The following is a 27901-nucleotide window of genomic DNA, read 5'->3' as shown; positions in this document are numbered from 1 at the left end:
GTATAGTTAGAGTTTGTGGTGCAAAGTCTTTGCCTAGTTTTTTTTTTTCATTCTCGATGTTTTCCTCCAGTTTCCTGTGTTCCCCCCCCCCTCCTGCAATGTAGCCAACCAGGCTCGGTACTGGTTTACCTTCCGGTCTTTCATTTATCATTCTCCCTTTCAATACGCAACAGATCGACCAATCTAGAATAAATTTGCCGCATTCAAAACATGTGGCCCAGCAGAGATATCTGGAAGACAGCAGTATTGATGGAAATGATTTATTACAGTTTGTTTCATCTTATGTAAGCTGTCCGTGTTTTTTTTTACCTCATTTTACGTTCATTTCTGTGCCGGGATTCGTGCGCCTTGGATGTGACCTGACGTCGTGCTTTCTGTCTTAAGTATATATCTATGTCACTTGACTTCACGTTCCAGCGGTGATTTACGTGACCTATGCAGGGAGCTCTTTAGGCGTAATTATGTGAGCTGGCTCTATACACGTCCCACTATTTCTTATGTGACATCTGCCGTTAGCTGTCTTCAGTGCAGTTACGTCACCTGATTTCAAGTTTGACTTTTTCAGTTTGTGCTGTTTTTAAACCATGCCTTGTCATTTTGTTTAGGTAGGTATCCATTATACGTGTTTAGTCGGCAATGATTAAAGGCGCCTACATCTGCTGAATATCACGTATTAAAAAAAAGAACAAAAAAACACCCTGCCAGATTGGACAGCATTTTCGATAACCAATTTTATTTAGACCCTCTAGTTTCTCGCACAAATTGCTGCAAATGCGTAGATTTCGGGCAAGAATTGTAGCAGTATGACTATATATATGTATATGTCCGTGTTTTTTCTTGAGTGAGGGACAATGCAGCTTCTTAAAGTACACAGCGCGAAAAGCGGATACAGCTCTTACATTTTCAAGAGAGCTATCTTTGGCTCTTACGCCAGTTTTTGTAGTCGGTGAATGTCTGTGGTAGGAACAAAGGCGCCGATGCAAATAACACCCGCGTTTGCTTTGCGGAACCTGTTTGTTGCCGAACGCGAACTGTCATATAGCTTTTTAAGACTGCACGCGCTACATGTCCACATATACCGACATTAGAGATGCGCTGGTTAATGGGTCTGTTGTTTACGATATCAAGCAATGAAACAACAAACGCTACCTATAAATATCCCCACTGCAACAAGCACGAGTTGTGAAGCGCCCCACTTCTTTAATAGAGCGAATAACTTATTGCATACGTTCGGCTATTCGATGACATTGAGAATCATCGTCGATTGCTTCTGCGCGATGTTTTTCAAAAAGAAATTCTTGCTTTGTTCCCATACAAGTGCTGCACAACTCGTTCTCTCTCAGACTTCTATATCCACACGTTATTGCATGACTTCAGAGCGAAATGTAATGTAAATATTTTTCCAATTTTAAGCATGCGAACAGACGTACAAAATTGTTATACGGTTTTTATTACGAAGTTTGAGTCGAAAATATGATAGACCAATGGAAGAATTTCAAAGTTACACACGTATTTGAGCAGAAGGGACCTATAGGCATTGTCTAGAACGTCAACAAACCCTCTACGTCCTTATGTCACGGTGGAACTCTGGAATTGAACGACCTATCCCCGAACCCATGGGATAACCTTTTCACTTACACTTTCACGATTGGTACTCAAACGATTTTCGCAGAAATGCGCGCAAACCTAGCACTATAAGTTTTTTTTTTTTTTTTTTTTTTTTTTTTACAGCGAACACCAGCAACTGCCACCTTCCGCGCGGAAGATACACAGCTCCGTCCCGTACGTGAAAGGAAGTTACTGTCGCCATGTTAGCATGATGACATTAAAATGAAATGTGCGCATAACCGATCGAAGAAAAGGAACAGTCATGTGAGTACTAAACGTTGTACCTCTCCCTCGGAAAGTTGACTCAACACCCGACTTCGTCATGGCAACACGGACCATGCAGTGGCAACTGCTAAAAGCACAAATGGTCCGCGGGGAACCCTTTTATATACGGTCCACTTGACAGTGCGGGAGGCTGTGTTAAAATATTACATTATTGGCTTTGCTTCTGTTACTGTCCTCTTGGTAAATATTCACGGTTGAGTAATGATTCTAATATTTTATTCGTTAGTTTTGCTTTTACCCCATTGTCTATTGACTCATTCCTCAGTCGTACTTTTTGTATACACAATCGCGGTTATAATATTGCATTCTCACTATTGTATGAAGCTTGCAATATATTCCACTTGTCTGCTAATCATATACTGCACTTGTGCATTTTTTTTTAGGAGGTCCCCCTGACGGTCTTTGCCCTGGGATTCCTTCTGTAAGAATTCAGAAGATGTAAATTGTACTGTTTACTTGAAATAAAATTCTTCAATCATTCAGCTAGCAAACACGTTTTCGTTGGGCTAGTTTTAATGTTTAGCGTCTTAACTATCACAACAGTGCAGAAATGAAACACACAGAGAGACACACAGTGAAGCACGCAGCAGAAGCTCTTAGCATTTGCGGTCTATCTTATGCCAGGAAGAAAATGGAATAAATTATTGACGCGCGTAAATTTGAAGTGTAGTACAACCATCGCTTTCTCTTGTGTCGTACGCTGCACTCGTGATCAGCAACCAGCTAAAAGGTAACTGATAACGTCATTTCTTCACACTCTATGATACACAGCTGCTAAAATTTCCGCGGACCTTCTCGGATTTGCTAGTTATCCCATTCTTCATATAATGCAATGCGTAAATAACATTACGGCAATAAAATAGACACAAACTGATCTGATCACGATCCTTCGGGGCTGTGTGCGTAAATGAGTTAACTTAGCTAAGAAGTGAAATAGGGAACACGCATGACACGTGAGACATTGTTGTGGTCATGTTACATCATGTTTATTATTTCCTGAAGAACGAATAATCGTGACGTCTGCATTCGAACTGACGAACTCGAAGTGCGTTATAAGCGACTTTGCAGTCGAACGATTTCTTCTGACGAAACATATTTATGTTCGAAATGTGCTTGAGCTCCTAACGACTTTCTGAATGCGATTCGAGCGACATTAACGAGTGTTGTTGTCCTATGGTGCAGCGTGTGTCTGCGTTTTCTGCAAGACTGCTGCTGAAAAAGTGCCAAACGAGCAAGAATGCTTGCGTTAGTGTGTTTTCTCTTCACCTTTCATTGTTTTATTCTGGGAGGGGGAGGGGGGGGGGGGCATTCTGTAAGACTCCACCTAGTGGACTGTCCATTTCAACCACCGCTGCTTGGCTTGTGCCGCTCGTCTCCTCCTCGCTCGCACAACTCCACCCAGTCAGCAGCGGCCGAAACGGACAGTCCACTAGGTGGACTCTTACAGAATACTGCCCCCTAGCCCCCGGTCTTTATAGATTTATGCGAGGTGTGTTTTTTATCTTTAGAAGAATTTTTAAACGTCACCCGTGTCATTTCACAATATTCTGCTTTTTCAGTTATATTCCTCTGGGAGGCGGACAGTATTTTCACGAGAAATCATAATGAATATCTGACCAATTACCGACGTTTCGGTAATTGCCTTTAAGCTAATTGGCACATATTGCTAAGAGGCACATATTGTAGCCGGTGACTTCAAAAGTCATATCCACTTGGAACGAATTCTGCAGATTACACCAGGTTAGAGATACGCGTCGCCCACGTTTGCGACTAAATACATTGCTGTTTCAGTAATTATTGTGCTTTATGGCCTAAAAGGGTGTTTTATCAAAAGACGTAAGCGAAACAAAAGTGCATTTTTACCGCAAGATTGACGGCGCTTCTATCAAAATTGGTGCTAGCTTCAAAATTCATTTAAAGTGGATGGGCCTTGCAAAATCATTGGTTTGAATTAGTGTTAGCAATATGTATGTTAAGGTGATTAGCTAAAAGGTTCTTAGTGAAATTTCGTTCTTTTTCAGTTAAGCATGTTGATTTTTAGTACAAATAATGTGTTCCACTCTTCGAGTAATTAAGCTCAACGAGCAGGTTTGTGCAACATGCCACAGACGATTTTTTGAAAAGTGTGTTAACGTTAATACACCCACGCGCGCGCTGTGTAGAAACACTATACGATACGAGAAGTGGGTGGTCGCTCAATAGTGTAAGCCTTGTTTTTTTTTCTTTTCTCTAAACAGGAGCGACAAGAAGTGTATATGGAGCTGCCGAAGGACAGCGCCAGTTCATCTTGGGCAATTCATCTCGGCATAGGGCAGTTCATTACTCGGACCCGTCACTGGCGCAAAAAGCGATTCGTGCACTAGTACACTACTTGAAGTGCACCGGTTTAAGACACCACTTGTGTCCCCGTGTATCCTCAGTGCTCTCGGTGCTCACTCTCTCCATCTGTTCCTCTTTCTATTCCCTCTTTCCCTTAGCCACAGTGTAGAGAAGCAAACCGGGCGCTCGTATAGTTGACCTCCCTGCCTTTCGTCTCCTCGCTCTCTATCTCTCTGTCTTCTCATCACAATAAACGATTCTTACGAGCGCTTGGGTTCGGGTTCGGGTTGGGAACTATCTAGACAGCGACATACGCTTCAAAAGGATAAGCACTTCCATCAGCCAGAGTCTCAAGAAAGCATCTTAAGCATAAGGCCACACTACGAAAAGCGAAAACAGATTTCGTAGTGTGACAAAAAACGAACATTTTCGAAAAAATAAACGAAAACGAACAAAAAAAAACGAACATTTTCATTGGAGAAGATGATCGATTGCTGATTGGCAATCGAGGACGGGCTGCAACAAATGCCGTCGAATTATGTAGGTTAACGATGGGCAGTTGTATCAAGACGCATTCTCTTCTTTTCTGGGAACCAAATAAATAGAAAAGGGGAATGTATATGCCTTGTGTTTCTCTTGCAACGAAAAAAGATCAAACTAGAGAGTGTCCCAGCTTGCCCGTAATATTCGTACCGTTTGCGGTTTACCCGGAGATGCTCCGTGGATCGCTGTAACCAAAGCGGGATAGCGACATCTCGTCACACTTTGCAATTACGAACGTGTTTGCAAAAACAAGAAAAAAGAAAATCGCTGTCGCATTAGTGTTCACATCGAAGTTATATCGTAAATGGAGAGCACATGAACGCTTATGGTGTTAACAATGCTTTGAGCCAGCATCTCAAGTAAAATATGGTCCGTCAAAGATTACTAGCTTTCTGTGCTCTATTGTTGAATGCTGCCTCACTAGACGTCGCTGCCGGCGTTGCTGCCGTGGTACCATCTTTAACAGGCAAGTAAACCCGTATTCCGCAAACGGTAATACGTTTACGGACAAGCTAACGCTCTGTAATGTGACCAAATTGTGTTTCGTTTCAGCTCGTCTTCACGTATACGACCTCGGGTGCAGGGTTTATTTTCATCGCGCGCGTGTCTTTAACGTGGCGCCTCTGTGTTCCAACAACCACCTACACTCGCAGTCGGGAGGGCCGCTTCTCTCTGTGCTTTTCAGCTCGGGCTTCTGATTCCAATTATCCGAAGTGTACAGCATGCAACGAAACAGGAGACATTGAACACTTTTTATGGTCCTGCCAGCAATTCCAAGATGAAAGGGACACTCTCCTGAAGAATTTGCAAAAAAAAGGACCTTCCGTATGCGCGCCTGCAACACCTTATATTTCCCGAGGGATCAGTTATAGCACGCAAAGAAACTTCACGTCTCCTCATCGAATTCTTAAGAGAGACTGGTTTGTTGGACATATGGTGAAACCCTTCAGCGGCATTGTGCGAGACGCTCGGGCGGAGCAATTGCCGGCCTTGTTCTCCAGGCTAAACCCGCCTGTTGCTACAGTTCACCACCACCACCACCATCCACTGCGAGTTTTTTCACGAGGGCAAACATGTTTACGTTCCGTTTACACCTCCGTATAGTGAAAACGAGCGGACGCCAGCTCCTCTCTGCGAAGCCGTACGCGGGCTTCCACGACGTCGAGACGGTCCTCAAATCCGAGTTGGCGGCAGCACGACGGGCGTCTTTCTTTTTCTTTCTTTTTTTTAAGATTGCGACAACGTCGACGTCGCCGCGGCAACTCAAACAAAGGCGACGACGGCGCTTGCTTACGCAACCGCAACCGCACCGGGCCGTAATGACGGGAAACTACGCCCCCAGAAGGACACCCGACACACGAAGCGAGAAGCAAGTATGCGAAGTAAATACTTTAAATAAAATGTTTACCTAGGAAAAAAAAAAAAGGACACAGCATATGAAGAGCGCGTAGGCAGAACGTCACTCAGGCATGTACAGCCCGACGACGGAAACAAGGAAACCTATAACGTCTACACGGCGGCCACGAACTCTCGAGTGAAGTTTTTTCGCGTCCCCCGGCTGCAGACCAGACGTCGCATGCAGCCCTCTTTTCTTTTACCTTGAAATCGATAGTTCGCATGTTTGCGCGGCGCCCTCGGCGGGTGCATTAGTTTACACTCCGACGCCCGGGAACGCCCCGATCATCGTGCCGAGTTCGCGACCCATGCATGCAGCTATAGCTGCATAAGCCTAACGGACGCATCCGGGAACTCGGTCGCACGCCGCGTGGTCAACTCCGCGTCGTCGGGCAAACACTACTTTCTGTTTGTCTTTCGTTTCTTTTCTTTGGTTGTTTCGTTCCCGCGTTCGGGAAGACAAAAAGGTTGCCACCCCACACGGAACGCGAGCGCGCGCTCGTAATGAACGGTGCACGCGGCCGTAATAACAGCAATTGTCGCGGGAAGCGGCCCGCACGAGTCACACGCAAACGCAGCAGCACGCTCCCCGGGCGAGCTCACAAGCGCAGCGGCGGCGCCGGTAGGGATGAATCATTGAGACTGCGACTCGATGATGCACGTGTCTGTGTCCCTCCGGCTTGACCTATACCGGAAGAATAAGAAATGCCCTGTTTTCTTTCTTCGGGCAGCTAGCTGCCCATCATGAGGTCGTACGAGTTACAATAAGGTCACAGTGCCTTTTTGAATAGAAGCGAATGACCGGATCCGTGTACACACGAACCAACAGGCGAGGTTCTTCGTGTTTGCCCAGGGTCCCAGAGGACCGACGTACGCGGTAGACTGCGAAACGGCTCTATAACGTTGAAGATTGGGCGAGCTGGGGCAGCAGACTTGCCGATACGGATCACGCAATAACCGCACACGAAAGAAGAGCGAACGTACACACAGTGCTTGTATGTATGCGCACTTCTTATTTTGTGTTATGTGGTTCAATCGAGATATCTGCCGGCAAGTATGCGAAAAAGTGAATCACGTCATCTAAGGAATGCTGAAGCTGTTTGGGAATATACGTATAGAGGGATGAAAGTTTACCGATAAGAAAACCCGTGTCCAGGCCTATTGTCTATTCAGTAGGGAAAGGAGGTTCGGATAGTTCTGAGTGAGAGAATTATCGAGCTTGAATGCTCGCAGTTCCGAATACAGAGAGGATCAAGTCTTATCAGCTATATAATTCAAGTTGTCGAGGACGTCGTTAAGCAGATATGAAGGAGAACCTGGCTGTTTCTGAATGCATATAATTTTCGTAGAGGAAGCCGATTAGGCACATGGCAGAAAGCAATCATTAGCTAAGGTTTATAGTTTCAATGTGATAATGCTATTATTTCGCTTAAGAGGCGTCCACGAAAGAAGATTACGCAAACAATGCATGTTTCGCACATTAGTGGAAAACGTACATTCATGTGGGGAAAAGTATGCGTGCCTGAGTTAAAATAAATGTTTTAATGGGAGCGCTGAATTCGCGAATAAGTTATACGTAATATTTGTGGAAATGGCACAAAACAAGACGACGAGTATAACAGTAGACAAGGCACGTGCTATAACAACTCGTATACACTTATTCGTAGTATCGTTTGGTGCCATTTCTACCAAGATGAGCCTGTAGCAACTGGGACAAAATACTAAGTCCTTCTCCAGTTACACCCCCTCGCGCCTTTGCCGTTGAATCCGAAATTTAGGTGGAACATCCACCGCACGCTTCCATTCAAGAGCATGCAGATGCGTTTGCTTCGATGAAACTTCGGCTTTTTTGCCAGGATTTCTTGCCCCTAAAACTCTTTCAATTTTACTGTGACAATTGTGACTATACAAGCACACATATACTGTGGCATTTAGCCGTCGCTTGAGTGAGACTTCTTGTCGAGAAAATGCTCATTTTTAACGAGATTTTTTCATCCCCCCCCCCCTTTTTTTGTCGCTAAGAACAGCGTTTGCACCTGATCACGCACCTCTTGAAGATCGCGTGATAATGAAGGCTATAAATCCTACATAGCACGTGATCACCTGATAACGAGGGCTATAAACCCTGCAGCAACCCCGCATATGACTAGTCGTGGTGTTATAGCAACAAAACTTTTGTGAAGAGAGCTACCCAATTCATGGTTTTGGGATTTAAGGATATCATTTGCCTCTATATTGTTGCACACAGCCGCCAAACTAATTTACCATTCCCCATCTCCTACCATAAAAGGTGCACCAAAAGTTTTTTCGAGACCGCCAAGTATATCGGTCAAGGTCACGACCAAAATTAAAGGAATGCAGTAAGATAAAAAAACGCATAATCACAATATATTCTTTAAGCTGCCCCTCTAACCTGGGGCTGCAGGCTGGTGGTGGCTTGTGAAATGTTTACCGACTTCCGAAGTGGCAATATTTTGTACGAAGTAAAAAGATATATGTATACACACAATCAGCCGCAGTTGGACTTTCTTGTGCTGTTCTCTATTGTTCACTAAACTGCATGGCCTGATGATGCCAATGATCTTTTGACAGCGGCGCACTCAAGCGGATCTGCGACGCGATAAAAGTGCGCTCAGGTCAGCGTTCTCGTTTACACCCTTCGCGCGGCGTGAGCTTTAGCTGCACGCGCATTTTCTCAGTGGTTGTTTACGCGTATAGCCGTCTCCTTGCATTAGTGACGAGGTTTTACGCACGAAGGCATCATCACTTCAGCTATGCGGTATGCAGCATAGGAAAGCTCCGGTTTATTTATTATTGAATCAGGTTTTGTCCATGTTCATCCTAATACAAGTAAGCGAGCGTTTTCTTTGCATTTCGCCTCATTTAAAAGCGGCCGCACTTGCTATCTCCAACTGGATAGAAAATCACGACAGCCAGACATCCATTGCCATGAATATATCGTTACCTATCCTGTGAACAGCAGATACAATACGCGATAACGTGGAGCCGTTCGACGAAGGCTTATTTTAGTTTCTATTCAAACCGCGTAAACGCCCAAAAAATTGTACTGGCTTCCCGAAGCGTGAAGTAGGTAACTGAAAAAGACGTATCACCATGCACGCTCGCCTAAATTTTGTATATGCTACGTTTACGCAGCGCATTTCACTCGCGTTACAACCTGGCCACGCACACTTGAAAAGTCATGTACCTCGCACGCCAATAACGGAGTTTGTTCTTTGGCGTTGCTCACCGAACCACGGAACTATCCATGGCCAGGCGTAAATACTTCGTCTTAAATACGACCATATGTGTCGAATTGCACTTTGCGAAATATTCGCAGGAAACCTTCGCGAAGTCTTTTTTTCCACGCCTTAACTGTTTTGTTAAGGACATCCGTAAACTCTCCCGAGCAGACGCAAGCATAAAACACCATTTCAACGCGATCTATTCTCTATCGACATCAACAGCGTTTTCTTGAAGCACTTCGCATGTTCAGTAACTCGCTTCTTCTGTACCTGTTGTTACGTTCTCCGGAATAGGGTACCTCACCGCTGCCGATCAGTTGTTCCGACGCCTGTTTATCGAAGCTCGACCGACGTTGCTATTGGGTAGCATGGCGTTGTCGGGGGGCTGCAGGCATCCGGTAGACCACGGCGATTTCTAGTGCGAAACTTGCACGGTTTATTCCGTGTTTGGTGAAAGATGAGAAGTGAATGAAGTGAAAAAGTACGTTGCGAAAGCCTCTTTAAATAGGCTCTCTAAACTCGTGGGCGGCATCTTGCTCACGTTAACGTCACGTGACAGTCACTGAGTCTGGTTTGTGGATAGACGTCTCCCACGTTCAGTGAGCCGGTACGGGCCCGCCTCCGCAGGTACCAAGCCCCCAGGTCCAGGATCGGAGGCGCTCATCCTTTCTTCGAGGCGGCGTTGCATGGTTTGCGGAAAGGACGCCTGGTCCATTCTCCCAGGTGATGTGCTAAGCCCTCGTCGTGGCTTTGCAGCTGCTCTCACTTTCAGTGAGCCTGTAGGCCCGGAAGGGGCGGCTTGACCATTTTTTCTAGGCAACGTTGGTTCGCGGAAGTTATCCTGTAGAGCTTGACAGTACGTAGAAAGGGCATCTGGTTGTGGACAGGCGGGTGATCCATTGTCCCAGTTGACATCTTCACCAGCAAGTCTCCGCTGGAGGCAGCCCGGGGTCCTGTCTAGTTTGGGGAAAGGGTGCACACACACAAAGGGGCCTGTGAACACTGCAGGAAGTCCGCCAGACCAGCATCCACTCGAGATAACCCTAGCGAATTAGGAATTCGCCCTTCATTTCGATGAGGCATGGTGGTCGAGCATCCCTTCTGCACGGGGTGCTATACGCCAGCCGCAACACTGTCCGATTCAACCGCTCTCCAATTCATCGACAGCGTGATGGCGACTTTAGCGCGATTGCAACTTCAGCGATGGCGTGGGATAGCAGAAGAAAGAAATTCCAAGGACGAAAATAATGCGGCCGAGGGCCCGCGATGCAAGTGAGGCGGGCTTCTCCGCGCACTGAGTCGAGTTCTCCATCGCTGCGACCTTTACGTGCAAAGCGCGCAGCGGGCAAGCTTCTCCTTTACACGCCCGACAACACGTGATGATTCCGTGCAACCGAGAAGCGTGCGCCGGGTAACGTTCGCGCAGCATCTGCGGCGATGTGACAAAAACCACTCGGCTTTTGAGCGACCTCTCGTCGGGGCTGCCAGTGTTTGGCGCGCGTAAGAAGAGACTCCATTCGTCAAACGCGTTTGCTTGCTGCTGCATTTATTTCTGCGCCACGACGACGACTGATATTCAATGTCCGAGTATACGAGCGCACAATGCCAGATAAGAAGCCTTCGTCCCCCAGAGGCTCATCGCGCGCCTCGCTGCGACTGCAGTTACTTGAATCGAAGTGCTCTCGCAGCATCAACAAAAGGCCTCCCCGGAGCCTGGGCAAGCAACCGGAGCTCGACATCGTGACCGCCTCTCGGTTGCCTCCCGATGACGGATGACAAAGGGCAAGTGAATGGATGGGAAGTATACACGAGGCCGAGACCGCCCCAGCATGGCTCCTATTAAAGTGTCCGTTTCTTCAGCGCAGTAGCGCAGTATAAGCGGCCTACGGACAAGCGCCTACGACGCACTTGTAAGTCGGTCCGAGATTTTAAAATTGGTAACGTTACGTATCAGGGTTTGCAGTCCACATACTTCCCTTGTTAACGCACGCGTGGAAATTTACAGTGAATTCGTAGTCGTAACTGAGCACCAGCTGATAATAGTCATAGCGTTTTCGAAATTGTTTATTGCCTTTCAAGCTGCCTCTGACTTTATTAGTATAGTTTATTAGTACCAGTATAGTATACTTTCATTGGGGGTGTTTTTGTGGATGGATGTAAACATGTGTTCTGCATATGTATATTCACATCCGCGTTCGCGTTCACATCTTTGTATATTATTTCGGTGTGAATGTCCGCAGCGCTTATTTATATCTTCGTTTCAGAAAAGTTAGACTGAATATGCACTGGCAATGTGTTGTCGAGGTTTACGGGCCAACCGGGAAATTCAGCGTCTGTTCGTACCTTTACCACCTGAATGATTGACCAGGCACTGGTTTAGGTGATACAGGCATGCGACCAGTGTACAACGCAACTACTTTGTTTTTTTTTTTCCTCCTCAACAACGAGTGGACCTGTTGGCCGGTCTTGGTGATGGACCAGGTTACGCAACACTAAGAATAAGTGCGACAAGCCTTTGGACGAGAATTGGAATAAACGCTTTGGTTTGGTCCCGCCGCTGGAAGCCTCAACAAAAGTGGCATGGGACTACTCAAACGAAACAATAGAGCTAAAAGCTGGGCGAGTTTATACTGATTCATTGTTGAACTGTGGCGCGCACAATAGACGAAGGACACTGACTGGCGAGTCAGCGCTTGTTTGTTTCTTCTGCGTGTATCCGTCATCTTTTGTGCGCTCTACAACACAACAATGAATCGAAGGAAACGCTTAAGTGCCGCAGAAAAAAGGCGATATCTGACGCAGCAATGACAAAAACGGTAACTGCGACTGCAACGATAACAGCCCGATGACAGCTGCAACACGGTGACTACGACGGTGCGGCGAAGGCAAGACAGAGTACATGTCGCCAACCTGGCCTTGCGTCTTATGGTGCTCTGGCTGGAGAGAGGTATCGTGTTTTCTCTTCAGGCGATTGCATTTGCCAAGAAAACATGATAAAAGCTATGATTACGATATCCACAGCAAACGTCACGAACATGAGCTCAAATGCCTATAAAAAGCTTTCTCTGCATAACAACGCTTTTCGCATAAGTATCAAGTGGACACAAGCTTTCGCGGCCGTTGCAAGGTGGTGGTACTTGCGACAAAGATCATGGACAGCTAACAAAGCAAACTCTGGGGGACGCTGCACAACGGAAGCTTCCGCTCGCCTGAAAGGTGGCACGTTTGGTTCACTGAGTAGTGAAGAACAGAGCGAACTGTAAAAAAACCGTAGTCGATAGTGATTTGATTGGCTAGAAGCTATTAGCTTGCTGAACGACATGGTTAGAGTGCAATATAAGCTTCCTGCTGTATATTATGGTGCACCGTAACATGGTTCTATGTGGGTTTTCTCCTTGTAACAAAACCATAACGGGAATGCTGCCACAGTCGTTCATAACGCACGCATGCGGCCCGCTCTCGCAAACAGATTCAGTCAGCGCTTCAAAACTGTCTGAGGGCCTGCGCTCAAAATTCTGACGTCACTTCCTGGCATTCGACAGTTCGCGGCAGCCACCCGACGGCCGCCGACGCAGAGCAATTCAGTCTCATTTCGCTTCGTATGTGTTCGTTTTCAAAATCGTTTCCCATCGCCGCTTTTCCAGCGTGTAACTGACGCTTGCTGTGAACCGTCAGGCGTCCGATGCCGATCGAGTATTTCGTGGCAGACTGCTCTGAATACTTTCTCAAGGGGAAGATGTGGGTGTTTCCATTTTCTGAAGGACAGGTGCAATCGGAACAAGTGGATTTGATCTCGGAAGAACTTTGTACCGACGTTGTACACGAATGTAAGTTTCTTTCTGCATTCGAACACTTCTGACAGTCGTCTCACATGACTCTTGATAACTCTTGATAGCGTGGCTCTGGGTAACTAACTATAAGGCCTCGCCTTACAAACGTAACGTCAATGGCTACAGTGTTAACCGGCTGCTTATACTTGCACGTGCTGTGGTTCTGCGTTTGTGCAAGTGTGCGCCATTCATTTGAGATGTTCGTGTTTCGAACAATATATCGCTCGCTGATCCGAGGATATTCTGCAGATCTTGGTGCACTGAAACCATGCACCTGAAGTCACATATGTGGACATTGGAAATGTTGCCGGCTACTTTGACGATGCCGCTTTGACAGTGCGGCAATGTGAGAGCAACAGGAAAAGTTAGTTGCTGACAGAGCTCATCACATGCTAAACGAAAATGCTCACTGATTAACTACGCAGTTGGCCTGCAGCAATCTGAAATTTCTGCCTGTCTTTATACAGCGTACATATGTACACAGTGGCTGTTGCCGAGACGCTTTATGCAGACAAGACCTGCGCGCAATTATACTAAAGAGTTTTCTCATAGAAGACTTTGGTAGAAAGCTTACAAACGCATCAGTATTGTCAGGCTTTTAAAATCTGTGCACGTGTCAAAGAGTTCACATGTGTGATTTACTGATTACGTTTGTGGCAGACTGCGCCTTAAGGATTTTCCACAAAAGAACTTCCACGTGCAAATTCACCACCTTACACACATTGGACAGAGTGAAAAGTCGATCAAAAGAACAAGGCGAGCACCCTTGCTGGAAAGTGTTCTTTATATTCCCATTTTCAAGTTTGTGTGCATGTACGGTGCGCGATCTTATGAACATTTACTTTGCGTATAGTCGTTACGTGTACCTGTATGCGTTTCTTTCTTTCTTTATTCTTATAGGGGATCATGCACGTTAAGCATTTGCAGACATGGGGTGCGTCTTGAATGGAATTATAGATTTTTTTTATGCTACCGAATAGGCAGAAATTTGCGTGTGCTTCACTTATCAGAAAAAACGGGAACAGGACAAAGCAAACCGGAGAGTACATTCACGTTACCTTGCACGTCTTCACATGTTAGAAATACCTTAATTACGTTAGCCGAAATATTTAAATGATATAAATATAACCACGCATCATTAGAATCTCTGCGCTATGTGTGTAACGTTCTAATGAATCTTGCGCAGGCAATAAGGGAAAAGTGCGGTAGCTGGTCGGTCTGTGCACCGCGACGTGCTGACGTCACGTCACATGATGCGAAGGCCTGTCAACTTGCCTACGTGTTGGCTCAGCCGGCGAATACATAATGTTAGTTCGGTAGCTACGTCGCACAAGTCTCACATATTCTAATTGTCCCTGGGTGTATTTAAGAGTAGTGGAGGTTGCGGGTGCGGTATTTCGTGCTAAACGGATGCCTTCAAATGCGGAAATTTATGGAAACGCTGGTTCCGACGAGTTTACCCAGGCGTTGTGATTTTCAAGAAACGGCAATTTATTCAGTCGTCCCATCCCCACAAGAAGTAACTAATATTAATCGATTTGCTGAAGACGCCGAGGATGTAATGTTATTTCTTACTAGACAGGAAACGTTTTCATGCTCTCTGCTTCACAGGATTCCTATTTTTGTGAATGCGGTTGATATAATTAGTTAAATTCTAATTAGCTTCATTAACTTCGCCTCGTGGCCTTCAACGATTCGACCGTTACAGACAAGTTGAAATTTCAGGTTCTATTTTTAAACAACTAGGTCGATTGTTCTTTTTTTCTTTACATTTAAATCGACCTTAATTATTCACCCAAATTTACTAATGGCATTGATTTCAATTATAGCCCGACAGCACCTAAACTTCGTTCAGTGGATGTATACAGATGTTATATAGATACAATATACACAGATGTCATTTACCTTGTGTGGCATACAACGTTATATAAGCTTTTCACTTCGTTTCATACAGTTCCAAGAGCGTTGACTTGGAGCATGAAATTGAGATCGGTAGTGGTTAAAATCTCTATAGCTGAAGGCCATTGGCCCTAAGCTATAGCACGAGTTGACCGACCACATCTTTATTTTCCAAATGTCACGGCAAGCAATGAGGTTTAACGGGGAACGCGCAATGTATTTTCGCCCGTTGCGCTGCATTTGATAATTAGGCATGGCCAAATTAACGTATATTACAACTGCACAAGCCATCCGCTCCATTCTGCCGTTACAGGAACCAGCCGTAACGTTCTGATCACCCGCGTGCCTCGTTTACACCGCTCGCTATATATCCTGACACTTGTAGTATACGCTATATATGTATACAGTGGCGACCATCTGCTTAGTCACCGCAATATTGCACGTCGTTCGGCGGCTGTGTATGAGCATATGTGAACACCATGAGGTACACTTTGCTCAAAACGCCACTTGCCACGTAAGCTACGATAAGAGTTGGAAGCAGGGTTACAGGGTGACTAGAGAGTTATAGCTCGGCGAGCCAGCGTGGACGCAATGGACTCTCCATGTTGTACCACGCATGCGCACTGGAGTCTACGCTGGCCCGCTGGGCCCACTGGCTCGCTGAGCTGCAACTCTCTACAGCCGATCATGCTTACAATACTATACCGCAGGACATGCGCCGATTTGTCTCGTCACAGATTTGCGGTGGCGTGCATGTTTGCTTGCGCACCGTGCTCGGTGATTGAAGCGCGACACACGGAGCGCGTGACACTCGAAGCGCCACCAGTGGGCGCCGGGGGACACCGAGCTGATGCATGTTGTATCATGCAAGCGATAACATTCCTGAGCAACCGTGACTGCGCATTCGGCCCCTCAGCGATAAGCCAGCGCTTACCGGTGGCTCGGCAAGCTCCGGCCGCCATCCGGTCCGAGTATCGCGTTTCAATCGCTGAGCAGTGCGCATGCGTGCGTGCGTGTGCATTTATGGGTGAGTGACTGCGCGTGTGTGCGTGCGATCGCTTGGGTGCACGTTGAGGTTGGAAGCTGAGTTTCCTTCATGTGTAAGTTATCAATTAGCTGCTTATTGGTTGTTTCGCAGCTAACACTTACCGCGCGCATACACACACATAAGCTATAGCTCATATACGACTAATTGCAATATGCAAAAGAGTCGAATATAACCGGCGTTCTTTCTTCTTTTCCGCTTGCTACTCTAGAAAACGAAAGCATCCCTAGAAGTGTGCAGATGACGCGCCTAATTATACATATAGCTTTATACAGAAGGAATATGTAAACGTTGACGATTCAGTGTGCACATGTTTTCATTTATCCCAAATGCCAATCAATGTTAACGGAGAAACCAGTTCTTATTTCTTTCTCTCCAGTTTAAAATAACTCTGCTTTCTTCCTGCATGGTTTGGAACAAACAGCGTGAATGACAATGAAACGCGTGCTGTATCTGCGACAATCTCCGCTTTCTCGAAAGGGGCAACGCGTCCGGTTCCTGAAATCGCATTGGCAAAAAACGTTTCGTTTTCGTTGCCCGACATTGCCGGTGGCAACAAGGATATCCGCTCTGCCGTTGCGCCTACTTTTTTCCGGCAAGAAACTCTCCGGCCAAGGATGCACCTGTTGCAACCGACACGAGCTCCTGCTGAAGTCTGAGAAGGAAAACGATTCGAACCAAGGCCGTTCGTTATGTTAAACGCTGTGCTATGCACATCCGCGAGTACAGACGCGAGAGACAGATGCATGCCGGTATAGCGCAATCGCCGCGTGCGCCGAGGCAGTGTATGTGCAATGAAAACACCGTGGCGTTCTTCAAGGAGGTGCGCGTTCACAGGTTCAACGGTGCACCTATTCAAGCTGACGCGATTTAAGTTTCAGCGTTACCGTAACAGAATATACTGTTATATACTGAATACTACTAATACTGATATACTGAATGAACGGGTGTATGTATGATTTTCCCATTATTGATTATGATTACTTCTCCCCACCTTGCGATTTTGTGCAGAACTAATACGTCAAACTCTTGCCTTTGCTTAGAGTTGTCGACAAATTCGACTTCGCCTTGCCAACTGCTAGCCGCCATGGTTAGCTCAGATGGTAGACCGGCTACCCGGAAAGGCGGTGGTCCCGCGTTCGAGTCCCGGACCAGGACGAATTTTTCTTCAAATGCAAGGCCTTTCTTTCGAGGAACCCGTATGGGTTTCCTTTGTAGCAATTGCTACCAACGGGTGGATGTCTGAATTTCTCTTTATTAACAAAATATACTGTACCAGCCAGTTCGAGCTGCAGCATGCATGAAACTGCGACTTTGGTTTCTCAGACGCGGTAATGAACACGCCAGTTTTAGCTCAAGGACGTGTGGGTTGTGGAGTCGTCCAGCTATATACATTGGCTCTCAGGAAGACGCTACAATTTCGGTCAAAAGTGAAATTAAATTAATATAAATTATGGGTCTTTACGTGCCAAAACAACGATTTGATTACGAGGCACGGAAGACTCCGGAAATTAGGACAACCTGGGGTCCTTTAACGTGCACCTAACTCAAAGTACGCAGGAGGTCAAAAGTTCGGAATGTCGTGCGCATTGTAGAATGTTGTGACGTCAGGCTGGCCCAGCGGGGACCCTGTAAACTCTGATAACTAGCAAGTGTCACATATCGAGGAGCCTTGTGCTTCCAGCTATATTTTCAGCTTCGAAGTGGAGGCAGCGCTGTGGGAGCCCTAAACAGGGGTCCGGCGACCCAAATCCTGTCGCTCGACTGGTTTCGAAACTTTTGGCAAGGGCTGCGCATGCGTATGACAGTGCTGCAGCACTGTCGTGCACGTATGTATACTATATATATATATATATATATATATATATATATATATATATATATACGTATGTATACCCGTGCAGGTATGTGCACTGACTTGTCTGTGCGCCACAAGAGAGTCAAACTTTACGAAAGTATACACACTGTAGTCTAGCTCAACACAAGAAAAGTAACGACAGGGACACAGAAAAGGAGAAGACATAGACGAGTAATTAGGACGAACCATAACCAACTGGGCATGATTGTTATATATAGTTTCATTTTCTCCTTGGTATTTCATTTTCGCAAGCTCAGGACGCCGTCATATATTTACGGAGATAACATAAATCACAATATTTGGCAGGAACTGCGCCATCCTGCGATAGAGATTACGTAGGCAACATGCATACGTGCGGTAATTCCTAATACTGCACCAAAGCTATTTACCTTCGTAATTTGGTCATGCATTTGTGATTTATTTTACGACGACGAAGAATAGTGGACGTCGATGAGGATTGTCATCATATACCAGGGCCCTTATGTATTCATCTTCGTTTATATTTCTTTCCTAAACTATATACAAAATACGCAGAAGCAATTTGCACGGGCATCGACATCGTAGGACGAGTCCATAATGCATACTGGCTCGCAGTGCTTCAACAGCAGGGAAATTACCACAAGTCGGTACACTACAGTTAAAATGCCTGCGTGATCCGATCACCGAGAAAAAAGTGGCATGTCGCGCAACGTCATATGCTCGTATACTCATATGCTCATATACCCATATTTATTAGCTTAACAGAGAACAACATAAACTAAGTGGAAGCCGGGCACGTAAGGGGAAATTTTGCTCAGTTTTTCTAGAGCGAAGCGTGATCACTCTTTCGCGAGTGAAAGCTTGGTAGGAAATCTGTTCGTTTTCTTTCTTGCGCAGACTTATACGACAACAATTCATGGCGGGAAAAAAATTGGGTGTCTTGTTCGCCTTCCCACTTATGAACTGACTTGAGAGCAAGACTGGAATTCTGTAGGAAGATGTTCGCTTTTGCATTCATAACGTTGATGAAAGCAGATCACGTTCAAACGTTTAGTCATCAGGTTTAATTTCATTCCACGAAAAACTCAGTAGACACACACACGAATACACGCTTATTATCATCACGATCATTTGATCGGAAATGTTTGATATGCAAATATAAAACCGACGAAGTGCGGCGACTCGCGCGAAGATTTTCGCCCGCACCGACTAACGAAGACTAAAAGCGCGTTTGTCTGTGAAGCTGCAACTCTGTGAACACAGTAGTTTCGGTAGCATGCAGTAAACGACACTTGTATAGTGACGGTCAGTATGCATAGCATGTTTACACTGGTGTTTGTCGCAGTGGTGGTAATTATAGCGCCGGTCGTCCTAATGGTATGGTCGTGACAGCGGAGCTTCTGGTATATATCATTAGTGACGTGCATGCTTTACAGGTCGTTACCCATGTCTCTTGCGACTGCAGTTATACATAGGAAACTGGTGAGTCACGTTATCCGGAAGCACTCTTCACGTGTGCGGCCGACAATGCGCATGCGCAAGGGTCTTAAGATCGCCGTTCGCGCGCATGTGTGGTGTGCGGTGTATAGTGTGACCTCAGTAGCCGCCAACTACCTAATAAGGAGCTTAAACGTTTTACCAATAGGTTGAAAACTTTCTCTTCTCTTATCAATCTGAAGATAGGGAATCGCTGTAATGGTCATTTTCGCATGCGGACACATTCGCTTCGGAATGCATGACTCGGGAAGTGCGGGTACATAATATACGTGAATGCGGGACGCAAGAAGACGGCAAGTGATTTTTATGATCTGCTTTTAGCATTGCACCAAATTAAGGATGCCGAATGCAGCACAGAAAAGCCTTCATCTGCACAGATAAGCGCATGCACAACACCAGCCACGAATCATCGTTACTTCTCATCAGAACTTGAGCCGGAACAAAGATTTAAAAAAAATCATCGAGTAGATGTGTTGTTGATGAAAGTTTGAATACGTTATTGCCTTGCGATGGAAAAATGCAAAAACAAGAGTAACGCTTTAGGTTTTAGTACTGTTTATGCACAGCGAATAAAATCCATACTGCACGAATTGGTGAAGGAATAAGGCTTTAACTTGCGCAGAACTGAGCAGTATACATGCTTCGTTAAATTCCTCCTCGCCGGAGTTACATTTGTCGCACGGACTTTCTACATGGTGCATTGCATGTTTTAAATTCACGAGAAAAAGAATATCCAGTTCGAAAACGGTCTACAATCACTGCACAAACTACGATGCTTTGCGCTACAGAACGGGCATTGAGTCAGTTTGCGAAAAAGCACTTGACTGCAAAAGCTGTCGGAGCACTGCCAAAATAACGCCCAGCCGATTCCCGCCCTGGATTCCAACAGGCTTGTTTTCTTCTTGTTCTGACCTTTTGATATCACATTAGCACCTTGAGGCGCTTAATATATCTTTCGGATTGAAAACTTGTCACATTTCTGGCATATTCTACCGATTAGGAATTTGAAATGTTTTATAAGGAGGCTTGTCGGGCGCCCACGAATGTGAACACTCCTTAAGTATGAAAAATAATTAAGCTGCGGAAAAACAATCCGCTATTATTTCTATATATACACTTTGTAATAACTAGCACAGCGACTCCATGAAGTTATTAGCGACTCCATGACTCCCTAACCTGTACGTTCCAACACACTTCCCGCTTATTCATAGACTTTACAGCATACGACCAATGAGAAATATGTCTCCACGTGTTCCCAACGCGTTTTAAACATCCATATCTTCATTACTAATTCTCATTATGAAGCTTTTCTTCGGCGTTTTCAATTGTACATCGGAGTGCTCGAAGGGTTATTAAGTATGCGGTTTGCTTGTATCACTGGTTAAATACAGAATAACGAAGGTAAAGGAGAGCCTAGGAAAGACTTGATAAATCTGGAGTCGGAGCCCGTGCAAAGAAAGACTAAAATTGGGGTCAAGGCTGCAGGAACAACATTAGTGGATGTCTATGTCGCCTGTATGAAAAAAATGACGGTTGTAGCGTACAACACCACTTTCCAATTCTCGCCGAAGCGTTTTGCTGCGTCAAAGTCGCGTTAAGTCGTGCACGCGAAAATGCTTTGGCTTTGAACGAGGGAACGGTGAATTAATGCGACGCGAAAGACATTCTGAGAATTGAAGGTGCACAACACGGTCTTCTAATACCGATGAACGTGTAATGCGTGGCAGACCAAAAAACAAAATGTTGAAGGGGAGTGGGCAGCAAGGCGATTAACGGGAGCCCATCGAGGAAAACAAACCCGACAGGTCTACTATCCCATATAGCGTTTCTTACAAAAACTACTAGAGGGATCGAGCTCTGACCATTCAGCTATCATTCATGGACTGATCCACAGTTACTGCATGGATTTGTCTAATCTCCTCGCGTTGTGGCTTCATGCGTTCTTGTTTGTAATGTGTGTACTTATTACCCTTCGAATTTCTAGTTTTTCAGGAAGCCCTATTCTTCCACACACATGGAGGCAACAAGTGTCTGTACACATGTAGTACCATTGCGAAAAGTTGCATTTATAACGCAAAAGTTTGTTCAAAAACGATCGATTTGCAAAGTCGCGAATCTGTTGGAAGCCAGAAGGACGGAGTTCAAGCAAATCAATGAGTTAACCATGATTACCATGCTGGCGGAGCCACCGTTTATATACGTGCAGCTTCCGTAGACTACAGCGCTACAATAGAAGTAACCTAATGCTTCTGCAGTAATTTTCGTACCAAACAATTATGCAATTACAACTGAATGCGTAAAGATACATGAAGAAATATAGCGGTCGCTGCATGATATCCGTTTCCAGGCATCAGTGCGTTCATAACTTATTCTGCACCCGTACTGCGTACTTATGCGTGCTAAGAAATAAGAGACCGCGTCTTCGTTGAGTGTCCTGCCATAATTTCGTATTTATCCAAATTGTAGCACTTTACGAGTTGTATGCTACAATCATGGCGTACAGAGTTATTGAAGTGTGCGCTTTCATGAGCAGCTGGCTAAGAAACGTTAGAAGGCACGTCGTCTATAGAATGCTTTTTTCTTCCTTCTTTGTAATGGTGCAGCGCCAAACTTACGACCTCTACACTGAAAGGCGAGAAGTAAGCGCCGGGTATTAACTATTCAGGGATCAATAGAGGGAATATTAGAGAATGCCGAAAAAATTCGGGAAACGTGATCCATCCTGCACGACACTCCTTTCGCGTGGCACCCGTGTTTCGCCACCATTAAAGATGTGTATCTAGCAGTACAGGTCTGAAGGCATAGCTGCGCAAGAACAACCACGGCGCCTATGTTCAATACCACGCCACAGACAGTTACCACGGGCACTAAATTTAGTGCCGATCACGTGGACGAGGAAGCACGGACGGAAGAGCACAACACGAAGTGGACGGGCCGAAAGCCATTAACGCCAGCATTACCTTTGGAACGACACCGATCACGGCTGTTCCCTCCGAGGGAGCCACTAAGCCGCCACCATCATCGTAACGACGTACACCGTGCTACTACTGCCGCTGCGCTGGCGGCGCGACCGGGAATCAGGGCCCCGGGTGGGCGATGAGCGGCCACGCAGGCCCGCTGGCGCGTTCCGGGCGCCGATCGCGGCTCGATGATTGATGGCGCCGCGAGGGGCCTGATGGATGGCGGCGGGCGCTTTGTTTACGCGGCGTCCGCGGCGCACGTGGTCAGGCCGCCGGCGAAGCAGGGCTCACCTTGGTGCTGTTTGCGCGTGGTCTTCTTCTCCTTCATCCAGGGGTACTCCGGGACGCCGAGCGGCAACTTGGCCCCGCCGGGCGATCCGCCCAGCGGGCTCTGGCACATGGCAGGCGGCGGCACACCGCCCGGCGCCCGTCCACCTCCGTTGTGGAAGCTCTCGTTGACGTGTGGCAGCGCTGTCATGAACTCCGCCATGGACGGCTGGCTGTTGATGAAGCCCGTCTCCTCTTCCATGGCGGAACACCCCTCCGAAGGGACGATGGAAAAACAAAAAAAAAAGGAAACAACTCGAGGCGTCCCGCTCACGGCATGACGCGGCCGCCGCTCCAAAAGCCCGCGCTGCCCGCTCCGCTTCTACTTCGACTGCTCTCACTCGGCGACGACGGCCGCGACGACTGCCGGCAGCGCCGCGCTGCTGCTCCCATCGACGACGCCCCGCGCGCGTTTCCCGAGGCCACGCCGAGCACGCATTTCGCGCGATTGATAACGGAACGCGGTTCCCCCCTCCGCGCTGGTTGCGTCACGTGGGGGGCAGGCGACCAATGGCGCCCCGCCTTCCGCGCCGCGGCCCCGCCCACCGGGGCGCGCGCGCGCGCGCTCCGTCTGGGCTGCACGGGTGCGCGCGCGCGCGCGTGTTTGCGTGCGTTTGCCGACGCGCTAGCCGCTGGCGACGTGCGCTTGCGCGCGCTCTTCGCGCGACGTCGCCGATGGGTTTGTACGCGAGCGCGCTTAATGACGGCTGACAAATCGGTGCGCCCGGCCCGAAGTGCGGTATCCATCACGTGGCCTTCTCTTTCGCTACGCGCCGGGCTCCCTGGGCTCCCCCCGCACGCACGCACCACAGGTGAGGCGTCGCAGATTCGGGAGCCCCCCTCCCCGCAGGGTCAGTAAGATCTCCTTCCGCAAGGCGTCATGCTGCGCGCCTGACGTGCTCTCTTCAATCATGGCCTGTCACGTTCACGCGGTCGCGCGTCGCTGAAGGCGTCTCGGGGCTTGACGGGCTTCGTTTCGCCGTCGCGGGCCTGTCTGGTCGGGCAAGCCGTCGACACTGCTATAAGCTCATTGCCACCACTGGCGACGAAAAGACCCCATTTTATTCTGTCTCAACAGCGCTGGTGACGGGTCGCGCAGGGGCGAACACATCTCTTTCGTTGAGCACACCAATAAAGAGCGCATTATGACAATTCAATGTTTCAGCTCTGAAAGGACAATGTGAATCAAGGTTGTCGGAATTTATGATATGAACTTGTGAATGATAATGTTTTGAGGTATGAAGAGATGTGGCGTTGTTCTTAACCTATCTTTGCCCGTTGTCACCAGCCGCGAGCGTGGGTTGTTCAAGCCCACATTGTTTTATGTTTTTGTTCGTTACTACAACATTAAGGAAAGCCTGCATTTTCGTTCTTCTTGTGCGAGGATTGCATCGGAACTTCACTCTCTCACTTATACATTTTACTCGCATATTAGCTCCACTCACGTGTGCTGACTCTTTCGAAACAGCTTATTGAGGAAAGAGCCACTCATCAATCAGCGACGCTGTGTGCATGTCATTTGACAGTCTTTGTACTGCCTCTGATTGCGGGCACATATATGCCACTTCTTTCGTTTTATTTGCGTTTCAATACTCATTAATGAAGCACGTTGTGACCCGCCGCGGTTGTTCAGTGGCTATGGTGTTGGGCTACTGAGCACTATTGCGTTCTCCAGGGTAGCGTGTAGGGTAGCAAACCGGTTAAGCTAAACTGGTTAACTTCCCTTCTCCACTTTTTCCCTTCCTTCCTTCCTTCTTTGCTTCCAGGGTAGCGTACCCCACTGCTGCCGAGCTGTTATGACGCCTGTTTTTCAAACCTCGACCGGCGTTACTATTGGGTAGCGTGGTATTGTCGGCGGTCTGCGAGCATCCGGCAGACCATGGCGACCAGTCAAGGACGAGACGATTTCTAGTGCGAAACTTGCGCGGTTTATTCAAAGTTTGGTGAAAGATGATAAGAAGAGAAAAGTGTAGAGAGAGAGAGAGGAAAGGGGAAAGGCAGGGAGGTTAACCAGAGAAAAAAATCCGGTTGGCGTAAAAAAAAGTGTAAAAGTACATTGCGGAGCCCCTTTAACCAGGCTCTCTAACATCGTGGGCGGGATCTTGCTCACGTCAACGTCACGTGACAGGCACTGAGTCTGGTTTGTGGATGGGCGTCTCCCACTTTCAGTGAGCCGGTACGGACCCGCGTCCGCAGGTACCAAGCCCCCAGGTCCGGGATCGGAGGAGCTTATCCTTTCTTCTAGGCGACGTTGGTTCGCAGTTCTCCTGTAGAGCTTGACAGTTCGTGGAAAGGGCGTCTGGTTGGGGATAGGCGGCTGATCCATTGTCCCAGTTGACATCTTCACCAGCATGTCTCCGCTGGAGGCAGCCCGGGGTCCTGTCTAGTTCGGGGAAAGGGTGCACACACGCAAAGGGGCCTGTGAACACCGCAGGGCGTCCGCCGGACCGGCATCCACTCGAGATAACCATAGCGAATTACGAATTCACCCTTCGTTTCGATGAGGCATGGTGGACCAGCATACCTTTTGCACGAGGTGCGCCAGCCGTAGCAGCACGAGGTCGCGGGATCGAGTCCGGGTCACGGCGGACGCATTTCGATGGCAGTGATATGCGAAAATGCCTGTGTACTTAGATTTATGTGCACGTTACAAGAACCTCAGGTGGTCGAAATTTGCGGAGCCCCCTACTACATCGTGCCTCATAATCAGAAAGTGGTTAATTGGCACGTAAAACCGCGTAATTTAATTCTTTTAAGCACGTTGTCGCTTATTTTCATACTGTCTTTTTTAGCGTGCAATTATATGATACTTTGTTTTATGTACGGCTTAACACTAAGCACCGTAGCGCTTACACAGTTGGTGTTCTCGTTTAAATTTTCCTTTCCTTTAAAAAAAAAAAAGACCTTGGTAGTATATGTTCTTGCTACGACGGGTCTGGTGAGAACATTCAGCGCAGGCGCCCAGAAAAAGCAGCGACGAGAAGTGATCAAAAATAAACGAATTTCGGCAGATGTACCACTGCCATTACCACAGTTTGCTGAGTGAAGCGTGGCGGACTTAATAAAAGGACTTCGACAGTATGTCAGCATTTGTCGGAATAATCTAGGATTACCGTTTCACTTATGAATTGGGGACCCGCGCTGCGTGTATGCCAGGAGGGGTTTCGAGGGGGATCGTTTTGTTATGTTTTATCGGCTGTGAGGTCATTAGCACCCGCCCATCAAGTGCTTGTCTTGCATATTGTTTTTGTCGCGAAGCCTCAGTGGCATTCCGAGTGTTCTTTGCGTGCTTGCGTTTACGTGGCATGTCGTGTTCATTTATTATTGCTCTTCATCAACCACAGTACGGTTTGCCGTACGCGTCACCATCGCGTAGCCACGCCATGGTTGGCCTGTAAACAACGTCTCTTCGAGGTCAGAGCATCCTAGCTTTATTAGTGGCGACTAAGGAACTTTGCGTTGTTCGCCAATCCAGAAAATTTTTACGTCACGGTTATCATGACTGCGAGAAAGCAATGGCGACTGCTGATAGTTATGTATCTACTGCCCAGCGTGTTATACGAGCTCGATGAAGGCAATTTTCTTTACATTTGATTACTCATGCTTTAGCGGATAATGAATGTCGAAGACATCATTTTGCTAATATTTCCAACTCCCCCCCCCCTCCCCCCAAGAAGAAGTGCTGTAATATTGCAGTCATTTCATTCTAATGTAACAACGAATATTTCTTTTCTTTATATTAAGAGAATATAACAACGAAGGCAAGCAATAAAGGACACAAAAAATCAATTTTGCGCATTTCAACGCAGGAAAGGCTGCCTGGAAGTGCGGTCATGCAGAGGGCCTTTTTAAACACGCAGAAACGCTAAAAAAATATGCCGCTAATCAAAATGATGTATTCGTGGGTTTTAACGTTACCAAAGCGCCAGTGTGCTTAGGAAAGTAGCCGTACAGTGGAGGGTTACGTGTTAATTTTGACAGCCCAGGATTCTTTACCGCCCACCTAAATCTAAGCGCACGAGTGTTTTTCTTTCTTTTTAATTTTGCATTTCACCACCCTCAATATGCGCCCAGCACCGCCTGGAGTCGAACCCGGGAGTTAATCCTAAGCGGCCATAACCATGCACGAAGCCTCAAAGGCGGGTGCACTTGCATGAGAATAATTGAGCATGGGAGCAACATGCGATATCCCTTACAAGAATGCCTACTAACATTGTTCAGAACTTCTACCAACTTTCTATTTACTTTATTGACATTCTATTTGCATTGACATTCTAGTAACATTTGTTTATACACAGTTAAAATACTTCTTTCTTACTTTTGCGTAAAGAACGTTTTTAATACACCGTTAAAAGACTTCCTTCTCACTTTTGTATAAAGAATATTTTAAATACGCCGTTAAAAGACTTCCTTCTTACTTTTGTATCTACAATATGTTAAATTACACCGTTAGAAGACTTCCTTCTTACTTTTGTATGAAGAATATTTTAAATGCACCGTTAAAAGACTTCCTTACTCTTGCACAGAATATTTTAAGTGCCCCGTCAACATGTCTTCTTGCTTTTGTCTTTATAACAATTTTAGTACTCCGTCAAAATACTCATTACTTTTGTGTAATGTTTTACTATACATCATCAAACTACTTTTTTTCCTGAAGGACCTGTATCCTCAGTACGTCCACAGCTAGTACTGTTTGCCGAAAAATATTTAGAATGGGAAGTAACTTGAGCGTTTTCGTTAACTTTTTCCAACGCACATTAATGCCGATATATGATACTCAGGAATCAAGCTCTTTATATTAAATCATAATCCCAATCCAAGTCGGTAGCGAATCGTTGACGGAGTGCTACTAAAATGTTTTTTAGAACAAAATTTTTTAGAACTAAAAACTGTTAGAACTAATCTTTTTAAACGTTCTACTGGACTACTTGAGCGTGCGGTGATGTCAGCACACTTCGAGAAAATTTGCTCGCGCTACACCACCTGACCGGTGTGATAGCGGAGTACTGTGCAGGCCTCGCACCAGATGCACAACTTTATCCCGGCCTTGGGGCTGGTTAATGAAAGGCCCATTTAAGCTTGAGCCGTGACGCGTGCGGCCTTGCAGAAAA

The 27901-nt window shown here is 46.7% G+C and overlaps 1 protein-coding gene and 1 long non-coding RNA gene across 4 annotated transcripts in view; one reads left to right on the top strand and one right to left on the bottom strand.

Moving 5' to 3' along the window:
• Positions 1 to 27901, bottom strand: part of pb (homeobox proposcipedia) — a 263759-nt gene that overhangs the window by 79682 nt on the left and 156176 nt on the right. For 2 of the 3 annotated variants that reach the window (XM_070537018.1, XM_070537019.1), the window contains exon 1: positions 22755 to 23141. The exons of the other annotated variant lie outside the window; for it this stretch is intronic. In XM_070537018.1, the coding sequence (XP_070393119.1) occupies positions 22755 to 22992 (238 nt within the window). In that variant the 5' untranslated portion in view covers positions 22993 to 23141. Of the gene's footprint in view, positions 1 to 22754; positions 23142 to 27901 lie in introns of those variants that run through there. 3 annotated transcript variants of the gene reach the window in all.
• The window catches only part of LOC139059115 (uncharacterized), a 201021-nt gene continuing 186107 nt past the window's right edge, over positions 12988 to 27901 (top strand). The window contains exon 1 of the long non-coding RNA XR_011513928.1: positions 12988 to 13222. This is a non-coding gene — a long non-coding RNA (uncharacterized lncRNA). The remainder of the gene's footprint in view (positions 13223 to 27901) is intronic.

The sequence above is a fragment of the Dermacentor albipictus genome, chromosome 4, assembly GCF_038994185.2.
Source record: "Dermacentor albipictus isolate Rhodes 1998 colony chromosome 4, USDA_Dalb.pri_finalv2, whole genome shotgun sequence".
NCBI lineage: Eukaryota > Metazoa > Arthropoda > Arachnida > Ixodida > Ixodidae > Dermacentor > Dermacentor albipictus.
The sequence above is the reverse complement of the archived record's forward strand: the minus strand, read 5'-3'. Positions and strand labels throughout refer to the sequence as shown.